This window comes from Mus caroli, unplaced genomic scaffold (genome assembly GCF_978045245.1).
Source record: "Mus caroli unplaced genomic scaffold, Mus_caroli_1 scaffold_7, whole genome shotgun sequence".
NCBI lineage: Eukaryota > Metazoa > Chordata > Mammalia > Rodentia > Muridae > Mus > Mus caroli.
In genome coordinates this window covers 121,396,331-121,415,383 of record NW_028227262.1, presented here as the reverse complement: position 1 = coordinate 121,415,383, position 19,053 = coordinate 121,396,331, and the positions used below count along the sequence as shown (strand labels likewise).

General features: G+C 35.6%; 1 protein-coding gene and 1 long non-coding RNA gene across 6 annotated transcripts in view; one reads left to right on the top strand and one right to left on the bottom strand.

Annotated features, from left to right (window-relative positions):
• Window positions 1-19,053, top strand: part of LOC147004022 (uncharacterized) — a 78,270-nt gene that overhangs the window by 25,710 nt on the left and 33,507 nt on the right. The window lies entirely within an intron of this gene.
• Znf800 (zinc finger protein 800) overlaps window positions 1-19,053 on the bottom strand; it is a 50,271-nt gene that overhangs the window by 26,695 nt on the left and 4,523 nt on the right. For 3 of the 5 annotated variants that reach the window (XM_021165601.3, XM_085840783.1, XM_029478582.2), the window contains exons 3-5: window positions 17,953-18,048; window positions 7,407-7,550; window positions 3,233-4,923 (exon numbers count right to left, since the gene is read on the bottom strand). In XM_021165601.3, coding sequence (XP_021021260.1) covers window positions 3,233-4,923; window positions 7,407-7,550; window positions 17,953-18,048 — 1,931 coding nt within the window. Of the gene's footprint in view, window positions 1-189; window positions 1,915-3,232; window positions 4,924-7,406; window positions 7,551-17,952; window positions 18,049-19,053 lie in introns of those variants that run through there. The other 2 variants (XM_021165604.3, XM_021165602.3) reach the window with 2 other exon arrangements.

Below are 19,053 nucleotides of genomic sequence, written 5' to 3'. Positions count from 1 at the left end.
ACAGGAATTATTAAAGAGGAAATGTACTGTGAATAGTCCTGTAAAGCTCATAGGTGGTTCTCTTCCCTCCTCCAACATCAAGCTATTTTTCTGACTTTCCTACAATAATTAACAAGCAAAACAGACTGGAAAAGGTCAAAAGAAGATGTATTGTGTGTAGGAATGCACAAAAAGATAACACCTTGAAAATGTCAAAAATACAGGTTTAATAATGTGCAACTAATAAAGATGGTTTATAAATTAAATGCCACCTACTACACATTTGGTCCCTAAATATATTAGGCTATTAGTCATTAACGTTAGACCTATAAGTACAAATTTTCCATCTGTGGAAAAGTAATCTGTTTTTAAATTAAAGAGAAATCATTACTTCTTAAAAATAAAACTATCAGGATATAATTCAAGTGTAGCTGCTCATAGTCACTGAGTAAGTTTGATAATAAAACATTTAAGTTTCAACCAATGTACCTATGTTGAAGCACATTTAGCTGAAATAACTTTTAGTCTGGTTTATTTCATCACATATAGTACATTTTTCCAACATAAACATGTACATTCAATATAGAACATTTCCAGCAACAATTACAGTCTAAATTCCTTTCACAGTATATTTTAGTGCAAAGCACTGAGAAGGATAAATGATTTTCTACCTATAGAAGCATTTTATTATGACTTTCTAGATCTTCAACATTTAAAAATTTATACAAAAAGGATACAGATGGACAGGGTCCATTCTAAGTACAGCTGTGAACCTATATAAAAACATGGTATATTTTCTGCAGTACCTTTTAAAATAATTTGACACAAATTACTAAAAAATAAAATATTCCCTAAAAGTACAAAATATTGATACACAAAACCTGTCCAAAATTTCATAAAGATAGATGTATTTCTTTTTTTCCTAAAATCTTGATTACAAAAGATGGACAAGAATTCATTATTTTCAATTTTACAGTAGGAATCAAATATTATCTAAAGGGGTCATTTAAAATTTTTGCTTGGGAGAAAAAATTAAGATGGACACCCCTATCTTCCTTTTCCAGCAACATTTAAAGAAATAAAATAGAAACATAAGAAGTGGTTGCACATGGATTGTCTGCATCTATAAAATATCAGTAAGCTATTTATTACCTTCATATAAACAGTAGTAAATGTGTGTTCTTTAAAAAAATAGGAACTGAGAAGTAAGATTGCATCTATCATTAAAGTGCTTTATATAAAATTTAAAGAAAAATAGGGGAATGTTTAATTTTCATAAAAACGTCTAATGTTTACAAATGATAAATGTAATAATGATCTATGCATAAAATGAACTGGAACTTTTTGTAGTATATATTTTAGAATAAAACTTTCAAACATTTAAGTGCTAAAGAAAAAATTTTAAATGGATTCAAAATAATTATAAATATTCAGTAGGCTACTAAATATTCATAATGTATTGATACTAATTTGTCTTTTGATCCTACTAACATACTCTCTACAAAAATCATATTTATCTATACAATCTAGATAAAATTTTGCATGTAAAGCAAAATAAACTTAAACCACTAAAAATACAAAGTTTATATCAATTGAAAACTATTATTTCCTTCAGGATGTTGATCATTTTAATCAACAAATTATTTGGAAAGTGAAATTCCCAACATTTTTGTAGAAATTGTAGGCCATATATTCAAGGTCTATGGAGACAATATATGATATTACAGCGACTCGAAAGTGCTGGAATGGGCATTGCCTTAGAAACTGGTTAGATGGTTATTGTTTTAGTCAGTATCAGCAGTTACAGTTGAAATTCTATGAAAATGTTCTTTTTTTTCCTCATAGTACCACGTGAAGACGTTTAGTGGTTCTAACAACTTAAAGTCTTTCCACAAAAATGAACTCCAAACCTTTTCGTACATCACTTGAAGTTATCTGAGGAGAAATAGGAATAAATGAACACTTTTGAGTTTACCAATAAAACCTTGTCTTCAAATTACACAACAGAAATGACTTCTAAAGGATGGTTTCATCTTAAGTTTTCCACACAAGTAAAAACAGTGTGACAATCAAAGCACATTAGCATGAGCACACTACACCTAAGCACTCAGACTAAGCACTTTACGTTAGAGGCTGTATCGCAGACTCATCTACTACTAGGGACATTACATGTCTAAGTGCAAGGGGCGTAGATGCTGCAGGCAAACTTTAAAGATAAAGACTTACAAAAACAAGTATAGACGGTCCACTCTCTATTTGACATCACATTTTATAATATTTAATTTGTTCCAAAATTTCTTTTAAAAAGTAGAATCGTTCTCTCTTCCAAAGGGGTTTTGCTTTCCTTTTGGTCACCTCTCTCTCTCTCTCTCTCTCTCTCTCTCTCTCTCTCTCTCTCTCTCTCTCTCTCTCTCTCTCTCTTTTGCTTTCCTTTTGGTCACCTCTCTCTCTCTCACACACACACACACACACACACACACACACACACACACACACACACACACCACTACTGAATAATATTAACTACGTTGAAATGATCACTTATAAGTTTATTAAACAGAAAGGGAAACAAGAATATATGTACCTAAAAAAGTCTTCCCTGTAGATCAAAACTTAAAAACTCACTAACATATAATCCCAAAAAGAAAACAAACTAACAAACTTATGTTTACTAACTTCCCTCTTTCCCTGGAAGTAATGTGCTAAAAGTATATAATGTTAATTTTTCTAAATTCCATCTGGGGACTTTTTTTCTAATGCTACACCTTACTTACCATTAAAAAATTTTTACAATAATTACAATGCCTTAAAATGTTTTTCCTGTAATTATCTCCTTCATAAGTTCATTCTAATATATATAACTTTCCTACAATGCATTAGGATTAGTAGACTAAATAAAATTAGTAGACTGAGTCAAATTAAACTTGTGCAAGTTAGTTAAACATGAGATTTCTATGTAAACATAGACCAAAATAAATGTATAAAACAAAAACAAAAGCGCTGACCCTGTATCATCTACCTACAGCTACATTGCATTGTTCTGTGGAAGGCAAGTTCTAAAATCAACTTTTGTTCCCAAACTACTGGAATAAAGGTTGCTGAGAGATAAAAGCAAGAACCATCCCTCTTACAGTTCCTACTGCCATATGATTTATGGAAGAAAAAATGTTAAAATGGAACCAGCTATAAATTATGGCCAAATGATTTTGTTTAGTTCGATGAGGGGAAAGGGAGCAAAACTCTTAAGTGTTCCTCACCAGACAAGAGCCTTAGATCTTGTACTTCGGCCTTTGGTTTTGTTTCCTTCAGGTGAATTGGTAGCATTTGCCTTATGAGTTTTCTTATGATGTTCAAGGTAAGTCTTTTTGGCAAATGCCTTTCCACATTTATTGCATCTGTGAAGAGAAAAGTTTTTTGTGACTTTCACTTCAATACCAACGTCGGCTACTTCATACTTTTTACTTGGAGAATTGGAAGTGCCATCCTGTTTTGAGTCATTATGTTTTGCCTCATCCCTTGAAGGGCCTCTTTTTGCCACTTTGTTTAGAACAAAATCAATAGGCTTTTTTATAGCTCTGATCTCTAAACTGGCTGTTATTTTCCCAAGGTAACGAGATGACTTTTTATGAACCACAGTTATATGTCTTATCACATCACGTTTCCGACGGGTTTCGTAAGTGCAGAGAGGACACTTGTAGAACTTAACATAAATGTTATTTCCATCTGTGTGCAACTCAATGTGTTTAGTCAAGTTCTGCTTGGAAGTAAACTGGCGTTTACAGAGTTTACAGTAAAGTTGCTTAAAGTCAAAGCCAGCTGAAAGTTTTGGTTTCCTGGTCTTTTGCTGGCCACCTGCAGCCGAAGGGCTGGCTGATTTAGGGCTTTCAGAGTCCGGTTTAACTTTATTTTTCTGTGTTGCTGGTGTGTTCTTTTTTTCATTTGAATGATTTGTTCCCTTGAGTTCATTCTGTGGAGAATGGGTAATGGAAGCGGGTGAAGACTCTACAGAATCTGCTAGCTCAACTTTTACTTCTGAACTGTTGGCAGTGTTATTAGGGCCTTTCTCTCTTTTAGAGTTTGCTCCAGAAAGAGTTATCTTGTGGACAATTTGCATATGTCTCTTAAGCATTATTTGTGAACTGTATTTCCTCTTGCAAAGGAGGCATTTGCATGCAGTTAAATTGTATTCAGCCTTTGAAGACTTTTGTTTGCGAGTCTTAAAAGATTTTTTAGGAGAAGCAGAATCCAGGAACAAAGGCTGCCCAGGCTTTGTCGCTATATCAGGAGTAATTGAATCCCTCCTTAGTCCTCTGTGAACTTCATCAAAATGCCTCCTTACATTCGCTTTTGTAGCAAATGATTTACAACAAACTGGACAGCTCCTACTTAATGAAACTAGAACACTCTTACTGCGTCCTTTTGAAGACTGGTTTGGAGTCTTCCGTGTTTCAATGTATTTTTTTAGTTCTTCCATCTTTTTTTTGTGTACTTTTCGAATGTGACGACGGACACCTCGTCTAGAATTGAATTCTTTTCTACAAAGACAACATATCAACTGGTGACCAAGGTCAGAACTGTCAGACGTCTCCAAGTCAGCCTGTGATTCCTGAGGTTGCTCCTCAGTGGGAGCTGCAGCTTCATCTACAACAGTCTCTATAGGAGGAGGCTCTATGGCCTCCACCACCTCTGTATCTGCGTCGGGGACTGCTTTCAGCTGTTCCGAGCTTGTCTCCGGTATTTGAACTTCAGTTTGTTCAGGTGTACTGCTTGACTCGGTCACTTCAGCAGGGTTATCAGTCCTTGAAATATATTGAAACACTGCATTTTGGTTGGTTTCTATGGGTTCTAGCTTAATAATATATTCTCTCTTGTCCACTCTTGGATATATGGCTTCTAGGAGATCACTTATGGCTTGGCTTTGTTTATCGTTTACATCAGGAAGATCTGTTAAGAAAATAAAAATTGTTTTTAACCTGAAAGAATTAACTTGTTCTCACCCTCTAATATTTTAAATATAGAATGAAACATCTTTTAGTCATACATGTATCTTTTTATAGCATTATCTACTTTCAGCATTTTGTGAATATAAACCTAGTTATTAACTAAATTAAAACTTTGCTTTAATTTACCAAATGAAAAAGGTATAATCTAAAATGGTACTTCTGCTTCTAAGTTCCCTTATTATAAAATACACAAGCACATGGATTACTCTAAACAATAAAAATACGATCACTTATTTTTTAGTCTGGAAATTTTAGAATACCAAAGCCAACTCAAGAAGTTACAACCCAGAATGGATAAAATTCTGATGTTACTTGAAGGATATGATGAAGGATGTTACTATACATATGATTTTTAATACAATATAGTAGCATTCAAGTTAATGTAAGCCTTAATAAACAATGCAGATTATTTCCACTGGGACAGCTGAACATCTCACAGAAATAAAATATTTGCATATCAACATAAATGACATGAGGTATAAAAACCCAGTCTTATGCAATTTTCTCAACATAATATCTTAATAAAACAATTGGTTAAAAACTATCCATTAGTCTGGTTTTGCTTATTTATTCAATAGCAACCCTTTCAATAGCCAAATAGCATCAAGGCTGGCTGGCATCAGTTATGGTTCCACATACAATTCTAAAATTTAGTTATACTACTAAATCTAATAACCACTGTAATTCTTCTAATACTCTCTCCTTCTCATTTTTCATGAGTGTGATTGGTGTGTATATGTTTACATATGTGTGTGTGTGTGTGTGTGTGTGGAAACCCAAGGTTGATATTCAGTCATCCTCCATCACATCAATCCTTATTCACTGTGGCTGGTCGCTAGTCAGCTTGCTTTAGGGATTCCCGGGTCTCCACAGTCTGAGGCTGACGGGACGCTCCAGACAGGCTACCATCCACTCTGCATGTATGTGGGTCTAGAAACAAAGACTCTGACCCTCAAGCTTTTGTGACGAGCCATCTTCCCAGCCCTCAGTTCTTTTTGTAAATAGTCATGCAGTGTGACAGTACATTCATGAAAGTATATGTAGAACCACCAAGAAGAATGCACAAAAATCTGGCAACTCCATTTATCAAATGCACTATGGAAATTACTTCTATAACTTAATATAGTGAAGAACACCAAGAAATCAAAAACTACTTTAATTAAATTGTTAGATTTTTAAACTATTTTCTCTAGACTACCTTTTAATTTACAGCTCAATAATAAAAAGCTCAATACGATCAAATATAAGCACATGGAATATCTTAAACACTAAAAATGTTATTACTTTTAGTCTCAAAGTTTTAGATCAGCAAAACCAACCCAAAGTTTCTATAACCCAGGATGGATAGAGCACCATAAAGAATATTATCTTAAGTTCCCATAAAATATGACCAAATTCTTTATATTAAAATTTCTTACAAATAGGAAATATTTATACCCTATAATACATTTTAACATAATTTAACAATAATTAAATAAATGCCTTATTATTCAGTTTTTGCATTATATCTCCCTACCAAAAAACTTTAAAACAAAAAAAGGATGAGTTTAAGCTGAAAAATGCAAAAGATCCACAATGTCTCTATGGTATCATGCTACTAAAGTAAGTATCTCATTTTGTAAATCCACAAAGTTTAAATTCCTGAACAAGAAACAATGAAGTTACCTAGTATTACTGTTGTAAAGAATTTATTAACTCTTAAGAAAAAATAACACTACACACATTATTTATTAATACAAACAACATTACATTAAAAACAATTGGTTCCACAACGACTATGAGCATGCTACTTGCTTTTATTCACAAAAAAATAATAATCTTGCTTGTCTAGATTCAATCTAGTACTGGCTATGTTATCTCTAAATAAATTTCACTAAGAACAAATATAACCTTTATATTAAGATCCAGAAAACAATAAAAGGTTAATAAATATTTTTAATGCTCTCTGCCATTCTCAAAGTATCAAGTAATCTACTCACTTTTTGCTACTTACTGGAAGCATTCTCATTTACTTAAGGAGAGTCCAAGTATGTAGTCAATCATACTTAGCAACAAGTTGTTAAATTAAAATAATATACTATTAAATTGCTCCCTTAAAGACAGCATTAATATTCTAACTTTCAAATATTAACTAAACTATATACAGCCCATATAGACATTCAAAAACAATTCTCAATACTTCAATACAAATAAATATACTCACAGATTTAAACTCATAGATTAGGAAAAAACAAATGAAAAACACTGATATAAAGTATATCTAAGAAACTGAATATAACAATATCAAGTGTTTCATATCTTCAACACTAAATTATCTATAACTAGATATCAATTCTACTTTAATGCAAAAAATACACTGAAGCAGTAAAAATACTTAGCTCTAAAATATATAACTGAATATGTGAACATATGAATAAAACTTACTGTCATCCATTTGGAGACTTGGTGGGCAGTAAAATTTTTTATGGGTAATTAAATTTGGTAATCCTCTAAAGAGACTACGGCATAATTTACATTCAAAAATAGTGTCCACATCTTTTAATAAAATATGTTTAAGTTGTTTGGTTCCTGGAGGGAAAAGAAATATATAAAAATTAATTCTGACCTGCGCCTTTTAAAAAGGTATTAATCTGATAATCCAAAAGCACATTTACTCTGAAAACAAAACACAGGTAAGGCCAATGCTATTTCCTACCACAGAACATTATTAACTGATTAATTCCAAGCAAATATTATGGTTTGGCAATTTAGAGAGCCAAACTGTGATGTCCTTCTTCCACTTCAGTAGTCAATCAATTCACTGGTATTCCAAGGCAGTGGTTTTGACATGATTGAGCACTGAAAATAAAAACATATATAAGCCTTCCATAGGGATTGTGATTTGGTAGGTCTGGAAAACATAAGAAATGTTTCTCATCATTTCTTTCCATTTCTGCTGGTTCTGCCAGCTCTTTTCTAAACATGGAAGTGAAAAATAAGATTTTGGTTTTTTTTATGTTTTAACACATTTCTCAATTCATTAAAGGTCCAGTTTTTACCACAAGATTATATATGAGTATCCTTTTAAAATTCAGTTTCCATTACCTCAGGCTCTGGGCCAACATGAAGTTATGCTATTTGGTGATAAAGCAAAGAGCCTTTTCCCCTAGTGAGGGAATTCTGAATTTTGCTCAGGCTTCTGATAGCACTATCAATTTATATATCTCAAGTCCTTATCCATGAGAAATCTTGCCCCAATTCCAATTACTTATCAATATAATTACTGTGGTCTAATATAGCTTATCCATTATATTATAAACCCTCAAAGCATCCAAGACCAAGCCTACCACATTTATAACCACAAATGTTCGGTTCTAATAATAGAAAAGTGCTACTGAGCTAGGGAATCTATGCACGGTGATGGGGATCAAAAGACACAGAATAATTGGCAACAAAAAAAGTTATCAAAACTTTGTTTTTACTTCCTACAGGTCTTTGCTATAGTAACTTACTAATCAATATCAATAGCTTAATATTGCTACTTTCATTGATAAGGTATCCTGAATAGTAATACCCTTAGCATTATTTAAATACTTAATGTTCTGTCATTTAACAAGCATTTTTGCCTGTCTTGAAGCTCTGGTACTACTGAAGAATATAAACTATCTTAACATAGTGTAATTAAAATTGTAGGGTCTACCACACCCAGACATTAGGTGGAACTCCAGAAAGGGAGAAGGAAGTATTGTGGGAGCCAGAGGAGTCAAAGACACCACGGAGACTTAAAGGTTAATCACAACCCTGTATGGGTCTGTGCTAGGTCTTATGTCTACATGCTATGGCTGTTCAGCTTGGCATGTCTGTGGTACTCCTAACAGTATGGGGAGGGGGTGTCTCTGACTCTTTTGCCTGCTCTTGGGATGCTTTACCTCCTACTTGATAAGGGTTTGAGCCTAGTCTTATTCCATCTTGTTATATGCTATGTTCTGTTGGTATCACTTGAAAGCCTGCTCTTTTCTGAAGGGAAAGAGGAGCAGTGGATCTGGGAGAGAAGAGGTGGGGGGTGGGGGGGACTGGGAGGAGAGGAAAGAGAGGAGCTTACAGTTAAGATGCACCATCCAAGAGGAAAATAAAAATGTAGGGTCTATAAAAGTTCAATGCTTCTAACCCAATCTTTAGCAATTTACATTTACCTTTAACTTTTAAGACTGTATTTTATCATTATGTTAAAAATAGGCCAGACCTCAAAATTCTATTGTAAAAAGATAATACAACTTGATAAGAGTAGCCAGACTTTTCTATTTTGTGTGTTCTTTTTCGCACTCTTTAGCCCACCATTCCACCCCTAGTTTCACTCCTTTTTACTAGATCACTAGATAGGAGAGAAAGGAGGAGAGGGAAGGAAAAAGAAGGGGGGAGAGGGAAGGGGAAGAAAAAGAAGAGGGGAGGGGAGGGGATCCTTGAATCTATTTTCTTCTTGTTTCTTCTTTGAGCACAACTACTAACAAACTACAACCAACCCCTCTAATGACCAGCCTCTTGGGGACTAGCATTTATATGTCCTCTGAAAAGTCCCCAGATTTCCAAACACCACACAATCGCAGAAACTACCAGCAAAACCATGCCGCTGCTAATGCACATGGCAAATCATAGAAAGCTGCTTCGAAGCTGTATCCCCATACCTGGATTAAACCAGATTCTTATAATATTTATGTGTTTTTTAAAGAAACCAAATTCCCAGAATTCTCACTACAGATAAGATTTGTTATTCTGAATTCCTGATCTTTCCAAGACTTTTATCATGAATGGGTGTTGGATTTTGTCAAATGCTTTCTCCGCATCTAACAAGATGGTCATGTGGGTTTGTCTTTGAGTTTGTTTATATAGTGGATTACGTTGATGGATTTCCATATATTAAACCATCCCTGCATCCCTGGAATGAAACCTACTTGGTCAGAATGGATGATTATTTTGATGTGTTCTTGGATTCGGTTAGCGAGAATTTTATTGAGTATTTTTGCATCAATATTCATAAGGGAAATTGGTCTGAAGTTCTCTATCTTTGTTGGATCCCACAATACCTCTCCTGGGCATATATCCAGAAGATGTTCCAACCAGTAAGAAGGACACATGCTCCACTATGTTCATAGCAGCCTTATTTATAATAGCCAGAAGCTGGAAAGAACCCAGATGTCCCTCAACAAAGGAATGGATACAGAAAATGTGGTACATTTACACAATGGAGTACTACTCAGCTATCAAAAAGAATGAATTTATGAAATTCCTAGGCAAATGGATGGGCCTGGAGGGCATCATCCTGAGTGAGGTAACCCAATCACAAAAGAACTCACATGATATGTACTCACTGGTAAGTGGATATTAGCCCAGATACTTAGAATACCCAAGATATAAGATATAATTTGGGAAACTCATGAAACTCAAGAAGAACGAAGACCAAAGTGTGGACACTCTGCCCCTTCTTAGAATTGGGAACAAAACACCCATGGAAGGAGTTACAGAGACAAAGTTTGGAGCTGAAACGAAAGGACAGACCATCTACAGACTGCCATATCCGGGGATCCATCCCATAATCAGCCTCCAAACACTGACACCATGGCATACACTAGCAAGATTTTGCTGAAAAGACCCTGATATAGCTGTCTCTTGTGAGACTATGCTGGGGCCTAGCAAACACAGAAGTGGATGCTCAGAGTCAGCTATTGGATGGATCACAGGGCCCCCAATGGAGAAGCTAGAGAAAGTACCCAAGGAGCTGAAGGGATCTGCAACCCTATAGGTAGAACAACATTATGAACTAACCAGTACCCCCCGGGGACTCATTTCTCTAGCTGCATATGTATCAGAAGATGGCTTAGTCAGCCATCATTGGAAAGAGAGGCCCATTGGTCTTGCAAACTTTATATGCCTCAGTATAGGGGAATGCCAGGGCCAAGAAGTGGGAGTGGATGGGGAGGGGAGAGGGGTGGGAGGGTATGGGGGACTTTTGGGATAGCACTGGAAATGTAAATGAAGAAAATACCTAATTAAAAAAAATAAAAAAACTGAAAAAAATAATAATTAAAAAGAAAAGGATTTGTTAATCTGATCTTGTCTAGCTGTATTTTTTTCTGTTTTTGTTGTTGTTTTGTTTTGTTTTTCAAGACAAAGTTTCTCTGTGTAGTCCTGGCTATCCCGGAAGTAGCTCTGTATACTACAATGGCCTCAAAATCAGAGGTCTGCCTGCCTCTGCTGGGATTAAAGGTACTACCACCTGGTTAGTTATATATAATATCTGCGGGTTTTTGGTTTGTTTTGTTTTTTTTAGCTTATCCATCTTGTATCATAGAACAAAACAAAACTGATCATTTCATATTACAAAGGAGTTGATGATAGCTAATATATTTGGTTTCCCAAAGTGATTACCAAACTATGTGAGGTAAACCAAGGACTGAAATACTTCAGCTAAGCCTCTGTAACAGATAAACATTTAGTTTCATAAAATGTAGCTGAATATAGGGAGGGGAAAAAAGGAAAATTTTATTTACTGGTTCTAAATTAAAAGAACCACTAGTCTCAAAATAGAAACTGAATCATGTCTCTAAAAAATGTGAACAGAGCCTATTGTGGCAAATATACCTGCAGGATATAGCAAAGAGACAGATGCAAGAGATCATGAGTGAGGCCAGCCTGGGCTATATCTTCGGCTCTGCAGTTAAAATCACTTACTGCACTTGCAGAAGACCTGGATTCAGTTCCCACTACCCATATAAAGACTCACAACCACCCATAGATCCAGTTCCAGGGGATCCAACAACCTCTTTGGCCTCAGCAGATACCCAGTATGCATACGGTGTACAAATGTACATGCAAGCAAAAGACTTGCACACATAAAATAAAAATAAATCTTTCTTAAAAATTGTTGACACTGAGGAAAAACGACTGAAGAAAAATAAATCTAACTAAAAACTGCAGCTAAAGGGGTTAGAAAGATGGCTATATGGGTAAGAGGATGTTCTGCTCTTGCACAGGAGGCAAGTTTGTTTTTCTGCCCTCCTCTGGAAGCTCATAACTGCCTTCAACTTCAGGTCCAGAAGGATCCAGCATCTCTGGCCTCTGCGGGTACCTACAGAGTACATGTTCACTACTAAATTCACACACACATACACAAATGTAATTAAAAATAATTTAAAATTAACTTTTACATTTAACTTTAAGTTTAAATAAGCAAATAGCATAGCAAAGCATTATCAATCTTACATAAACATGAGGTTATAATTAATAAACAATAAGATATAAAAGTAAAAGTATTTATTTCCTTAAATTAGGTCACTTTGTCCACTAGGATTTCTTGATCTTAAAAAAAAGAAAAACATCAATTTCTTAATTATTCCTAGTTTGTTCTATTTAGTAGTGAGCATATTACTTATTCCTAATAAGCATAAAAAGTACCTTCTCTATCCTATCAGTTATAAACACTTTCCTCAAAATGCAAACACACACATACACACGCACGCACACGCGCACACACACACACACACACACACACACACACACACGTGCGTGCCTGCCAGTTACTGTTGACTCAGGTATACCAATTTCTTTCAGGTCAGATACAGCGAACGTTTTCTTGCTCCTCGTTCCTTCGTGTGACTCGTACTATAACCCCTCCTTCCTGTTCTGACTTATAATACTTTCAGATCCCAGGTCAGATGTCGCTTCCACTAGGAAGCCTTCTCTGAGCTTCCTATTAATAACCTATCACCTGCATTCTCAACGTCCCTTCTCATCTCCCCAGCTGTCTCACTCTCCTGCATTTAGTCAGTGTTCTGTGTACCAACTCTGCTATGATATCTATGAGACGATGCTCACCACGGTGTTCCTATCTTCAGGACAATGGCTGGATGACTTTATTAACAACTCTCTATACATGATTTTCTAATGCTACAGACTTACAAATGAGAAAACTAACATGTGTCTTATTGAACAAACAGATATTAAAAGGTTTCAGCCACCATTTAAGATGCTATATTTTTTCCATCATAATAGAATGGATTTATTCAAAAAATAGCTACCACTTTTCTGACTGCTTTGTCACAAACAGACACAGCCTCTGTCGTACTAAAACTCCTCTTCTCCTGAGACACAGGCATGGTAATCTAGACAACAGCATAAGGTTCACCCACACCGGGAATCCCAAGAAATAATCATGCTGATTTCATCCAAATTAGTTTTTTAAAAAACAATCTCTCTCTCTCTCTCTCTCTCTCTCTCTCTCTCTCTCTCTCTCTCTCTCTTGTTTAGCTTCTTAAATTACCTTAGAACTTGCTACTTAATAGATCATCAATCAGGACCTTAACATCAATAATAACAAAAAAACCCTCCACCCAAGGGTAACACTGCTATATACAATAATGACTTTTAAATAGGATAAATTACTTTAAGACTGTGCCTACTTGATGAATCTGTCACTTTCCCCAAACAAACACTTAATGTAGCGCCTATTAAATGTCACATACAATACTATTCAATTCCCTGGAAACATGTACGTAAAGGAGACGGTTCTGTAACACTGAAAACTTCAAACTTGTATAACTACCTGCTCTCAAGAACAAGATCCTATAAGACATGCTTGGAAGATGAATGCTAAAAATAATAAATCAACCCAAAATATATCTAGTACCATTTTAAATCTCCTATAATTGCTATATAACAATCAAAAAAATTGGCTGGGCAGTGGTGGCGCACCTTCCCTCATTTTCCTGTTTCTAACTTTTAGTACATTCTACAATTTCTTTGCCTCTGTAAGGTAACTTAGAGACTAACACAGATTAATCTCAACTAAATCAATATAACTACCTAAAAGATATTGTGGGGTTTTTTCTTCAAAATTCTGTTCTGAAGGAAGTCATGTTAAGAGAAAGGAGGGAAGTCCAAAGACATCACATCACAGGTATTAATCCTAGACGTATTTGCTCAGGCAGGAAAGACTCCAGGACAGCAAAGGGCATGGTGGAGGTAGTACCAAAAGCTTGTATTTGTAGCAAACAGCAGGTTTCAAGTCATCCAACCATCATAGTTCAGAATAGAAAAATCTACAGCCAAATCAGAACAACCAAATTTATCCACAAAGTAAAGGTGCAGAAGAATGTCCGTCTGCTACCATTTCTACTGGGAGGAAACCAAGGCTATGTTTATGCATGGATAAAAGATCCCCATAAAAAGGACACAACTATGCAGCAGTAGTCACTGTGTAAAAGGGGTAATGTATCCATAATAGCATTTCCTCCTCCCGCCAAAAATTCTTACTTAAACTGTTTTACACATCAAGCAGTTAGAAGTAGATAGCAGAGATAAGAAAGAAATTTTAATTTAAGCCAAGAAAGTAGTGCAAACCTGACACAAACACTGAAATCTAAGACAATAAGAATGGGTTAAAACCATCAAGCAGTCAGTGTAGCACACATGAGCTGGTGAAATGAGTCAATCCTTCCCCAGACAGAGGAGCCAGCTTGGGTAGGAATTAGTATCAGCTCACAGACAGCCAGTGTGGGAGGAAGAAAGTCAGATCTCAAAGATGACATAGTAGTTGAAGACAACTATCTGTGCTTGAAGATGAAAGCAGACCCTACAGCAAGCACTACTATCCAACCTGACTCCCCTCTGGCTCTTGCTAAGCAGACTCATGGACTTCACAGTGGCACTGCCAAGTACCTATCAGATACACACTGCTACCAGGATAGGTTTTTCAATGCAAAGTGTGTGGCCTAGTTACAGTGGAAAGAGGTTGGAAAGAGATGAATCACTGAGGGTGTGCTTATGGAAGACTGGGTCAGGGAGGACCTGAGTCCCCCCCCCCCCCCAGGTTAGAATGAACATTAAACCCCGAAGTCATGTGGCCCATTCTCCTAAAGTTTATCTTAGCCTGAAATACCTTTGTACGACAAAGATCTACTTCAGTAGACTTTAGATTTACTAGAAATGTGAGAAATTACTGTCTTAAGGAAATTAAAGTTTCTGATTATTTATAGGACACAATGATGAAGTGATTCTATTTTAATCCAAACTTTGCACATTTCTACATCACCTTTAAATTATAGTAATTCCAGAACATATACATATATACCTCAAGGGTAATGTGCTGGGGAGAATTTTTAAAAGAATACTTCTGGCTAGTTTTATATCAACTTGACACAAGTTAGTCATTTGAGAGAAAGAGAACTTCAACTGAGAAACTGCCCCTACTAGAATGGTCTGTAGACATCTCTGTGAACATTGTTTTGATTGATGATTGATATGAAAGGGCCCAGTCTATTGTGGATGGGCCACTTCTGGGCATGTGAGTGAGCCCTGGGAAGCAAGCCAGTAAGCAGCACCCTCCATGTTCTTTGTATCACCTCCTGCCTCCAGGTTCCTGCCCTGACTTCCTTCAATGATGGACTATAATATGAAGATACAAGATGAAATGAACTCTTTCCTGACCAAGTCACTTTTGATTATAGTGTTTTATCACAATAATAAAATCCCTAACTAAAACAACCACATTTCAAAAGATAAACAAACCACTGTAGAATGACCCCCATTCAGATTACCTATCCCACTGCCTCATTCTTTAGTTTGCATAGTAAGAACTGCCAAACCCAGATAATCAATGACTAAGCGCAGAAGAGGACTCATCATTAAATATTTTCCTTCTGTAGAGGTTGAATGAGAATGGCCCTATAGGCTCACATACTTGGACACTTAGTCACCATGGAGTGGCACTATTGGGAAGGATTAAAAAGATTAGGAGGTATAGCCTTGTTGGAGGAGGTTTGGCCTTGTTGGAGAAAATTTGTAACTGAGTGCCCTGAGGTAGGGCACTGCGGTTTCAAAATCACAACCCAGGCCCAGTTGTCTGTGTGTCTCACTTTGTCTCTTTGTCTGACCATCCATCAATCCCCTCCCAACCCCTTTCACTTTCTGCCTGTGGACCAGGATGTAGTTCTTAACTACTGTCCCAGTGTTATGCATACCACAGTGCTCCCTGCCATCATAATGGACTAAGCCTTTGAAACTGGAAGCAACCCCAATAAAATCTTTCTTTTGTAAGAGTTGTTGTGGTGTCTCTATAGCAAGAGAACACTTCAAAATTTAAAAAACACACAAACTTTGTATACATAACATTCTGCAAAGCACCTTATAAGATAAATCATTTATGAAGTAATCGATTCTAAAAAAAAAAAAAAAAAAAACTAAGGCAGTATAAAATAACTTTAACTCTAAATTATGAATTCTTAAAAAAGAAAAAACAAACTGTTTCTCATTTTCATTCCAAAGAATGAAAAAAAATTTGTGTTTTAAAATTGCTAAAACAAAAATAAACTACTATTCTCTTATGCAAGAAATATAAACTGCCCCGAACAAGTCTCACTAGGAGACTTTAACTTGCAGATTTTTCTGTTAATCAAAGTTGAGTATCAAAAGTAAAAACAAATATTAAAAGTTAGGTAGACACCTAGCATAAAGATAGGCATATGACAGGCACTGAAACAGCTATTGTAGTAAAGACAACAGACATAAAAGGCATGTCTAAGGCTACAAAACGGTTCTTGGAGGTCAGAGAAACAAATTCTCTGAGGATAGCCTATTTCCTTGAACTATAAAGCAAATTTCTAGTTCCCCCTCTACATTTTTCTTTAAAAAACAATTTATTCATTTATTTTATATGTATGACTGTGTGTGCATATACATATATATATGCACATATATGCATGTATACATACATACATTCATACATACACACACATCGCATGCATGCAGTCACCGAGGACATGAGAAAAGGGTGTTGGATCCCTTGGAACTGGAGTTAAGGCAACTATAAGCGGTGATGTAGATACAGAGAACAAACCTCGGGTCTTCTGCAAGGGTAAAGGCATTCCTAACCACTGAACCAACTCTCCAGTCCCTCCTCTGTAAAATTTTAAAACAAATGCTTCAAAAAACTTTATCCACAGTTTTATATAATCATGCTTTCCTTTAAAACACAGAAATTTTTCATGAAGATAGTAGCTTTAAAATAATGACAAGATCCTACTATCCAATAATCAGGTGCCCATTCATTGGATTCATGACTGAACAGTAATGTCACAACATAAATCTATTAAAAAATGGATAAAGGAGTTGTAAGGGCCATAGCAATCTATGATCTTACTATTAACACAGGAGCCCTAACTTCTCATTGCTTATATGTAATGACTAACACTATTTCAAAGGAGTGAACTGTAACTGCACAAATATAATATAGAGCCAATTCCTATAATAATCTACAAGAAATAGAAGGTTGGGTTTGAACAGGTGGCTCAGAGGTTAAGAGCCTGGTTGCTCTTCCAGAGGACCCAAGTTCAATTCTAAAACACCAACATGGAGGGCCATAACTGGCTATAACTGCACCCTAAGATATCCAATGCCCTCTTCCAGCTTCTCTGAGCACCAGACATGCATGTGGTATACAGACAGGCAGTCAAAACATTCAGACATGTAAAATAAAATAAAATTAATTTTTAAAAAAGCAACAGAAGCTTAATCAAGATATCTGAAGATCTCAGGGTTAGACATGTCTTTTACCCTGTACTCTACTGGAGATATTGAAAACTCCAAAGTGTGGCAGGAGACAAGTCTCCAAAACAGAAAGGATAAAGAAACGAATAGAGAGTGAGAGTTCACATATTTTAATATAACTGGCAGCAAAGTTTATGAAGAACTAGAATAACTAATCTGAAGAAGTAACAGCATTTTATCTTAAATATACCAGATTTCTCTAAACTACAAAAAAATTTAAATTAACATTTAGTAGATAGTATTGAAAAAGAATTTCTAGATCAAGTCAATGTTTATTCATTTGTATTAAAAATATGATAACTCAAAGTATTCTATAAAGAAAACCAATATACAAGCCTTCTAGAAAGTTTTTAATTACTGTCACATCTGAAAAATACAGTGAAATTGTCCATACCTGATCGAAAGCACTCAATTATTTGCTGAATACCAGATTTGGATGTCTGCACTGGTTGCTGTAACAAGGGAGGATCTCCAGGCTCCAGGATATAAACTACATGGAAGACAAACACACACCCGACCCACACACAAAAACACGGTTATTGACATCACTGACTCTTGGATCAAACAGTAACTGCTACAATTATGTTAATAATGAGAATACCCCCATATATATTCATATATGTAAAATTTATCTTTATAAGACAAATGAAGCAATGGAGGGAAACCCTCAATCATTCCCCATATTAAAGACTCAATCAAGGCTCGTTAGTAGGTCTAACAGCAAATACTTACTGCTTTGGCATCATTCATTATGTATTGCTAGCCTCTTTTGTTTCTCTTAAGTGAGAACTACATTTAACAAAAACTCTTAGCTATACTCAGTAAACCCTTCCAAAAGCTTTAAAAATAATCTGATCAAGCACCCTGGCCAATCATGAGAATAACCCAAACCCAGCTTCTGAAGAAAGAAAACAGACAAGTATTCAAGGCATACAAAACTTTCACTGAAGTACGCTGTAGGACTATACTCAACTGAGAAAAATTTCAAATTTCAAAGTCTCTTTATAGGGACCAAACAGGGTATAGACAATGACCTATTTACATTAGTACACATTACGCAGATACAGAAATACATAAATTTAGTTGATATGACTATGTGTATAGATAACAAGAGAAAATTATCTTGGCAAGATACTAACAGAATTGAAAGATTCTGTCAGAGTAGGTTATCAATTTTTAAAAACAAAAATTTTCACTTTCATATCCAGTAGTCATTATCACCTCCTCCCCTTTACAGAATCCTCCGATGAGTAGAAAAGTAATTAGATCACATGACACAAGGTAGCTGAAAAGGACGACTGTGTTTCTATGTGTCTCTCTCAAACAGCAAGTTGTAGTAAAGAAGAACTAGCCATTTAATCCTTTCTTAAAGAACATAATGTCCCACCTAATTAATGGCCACATAAGCCAGGGTCCATTCTCTTGGTATGGGGTTTGGGAGAGCAAGTTTCCTTCAACTGGAGGTGCGACTACTGCTCTGCACCTTAGACCTGGA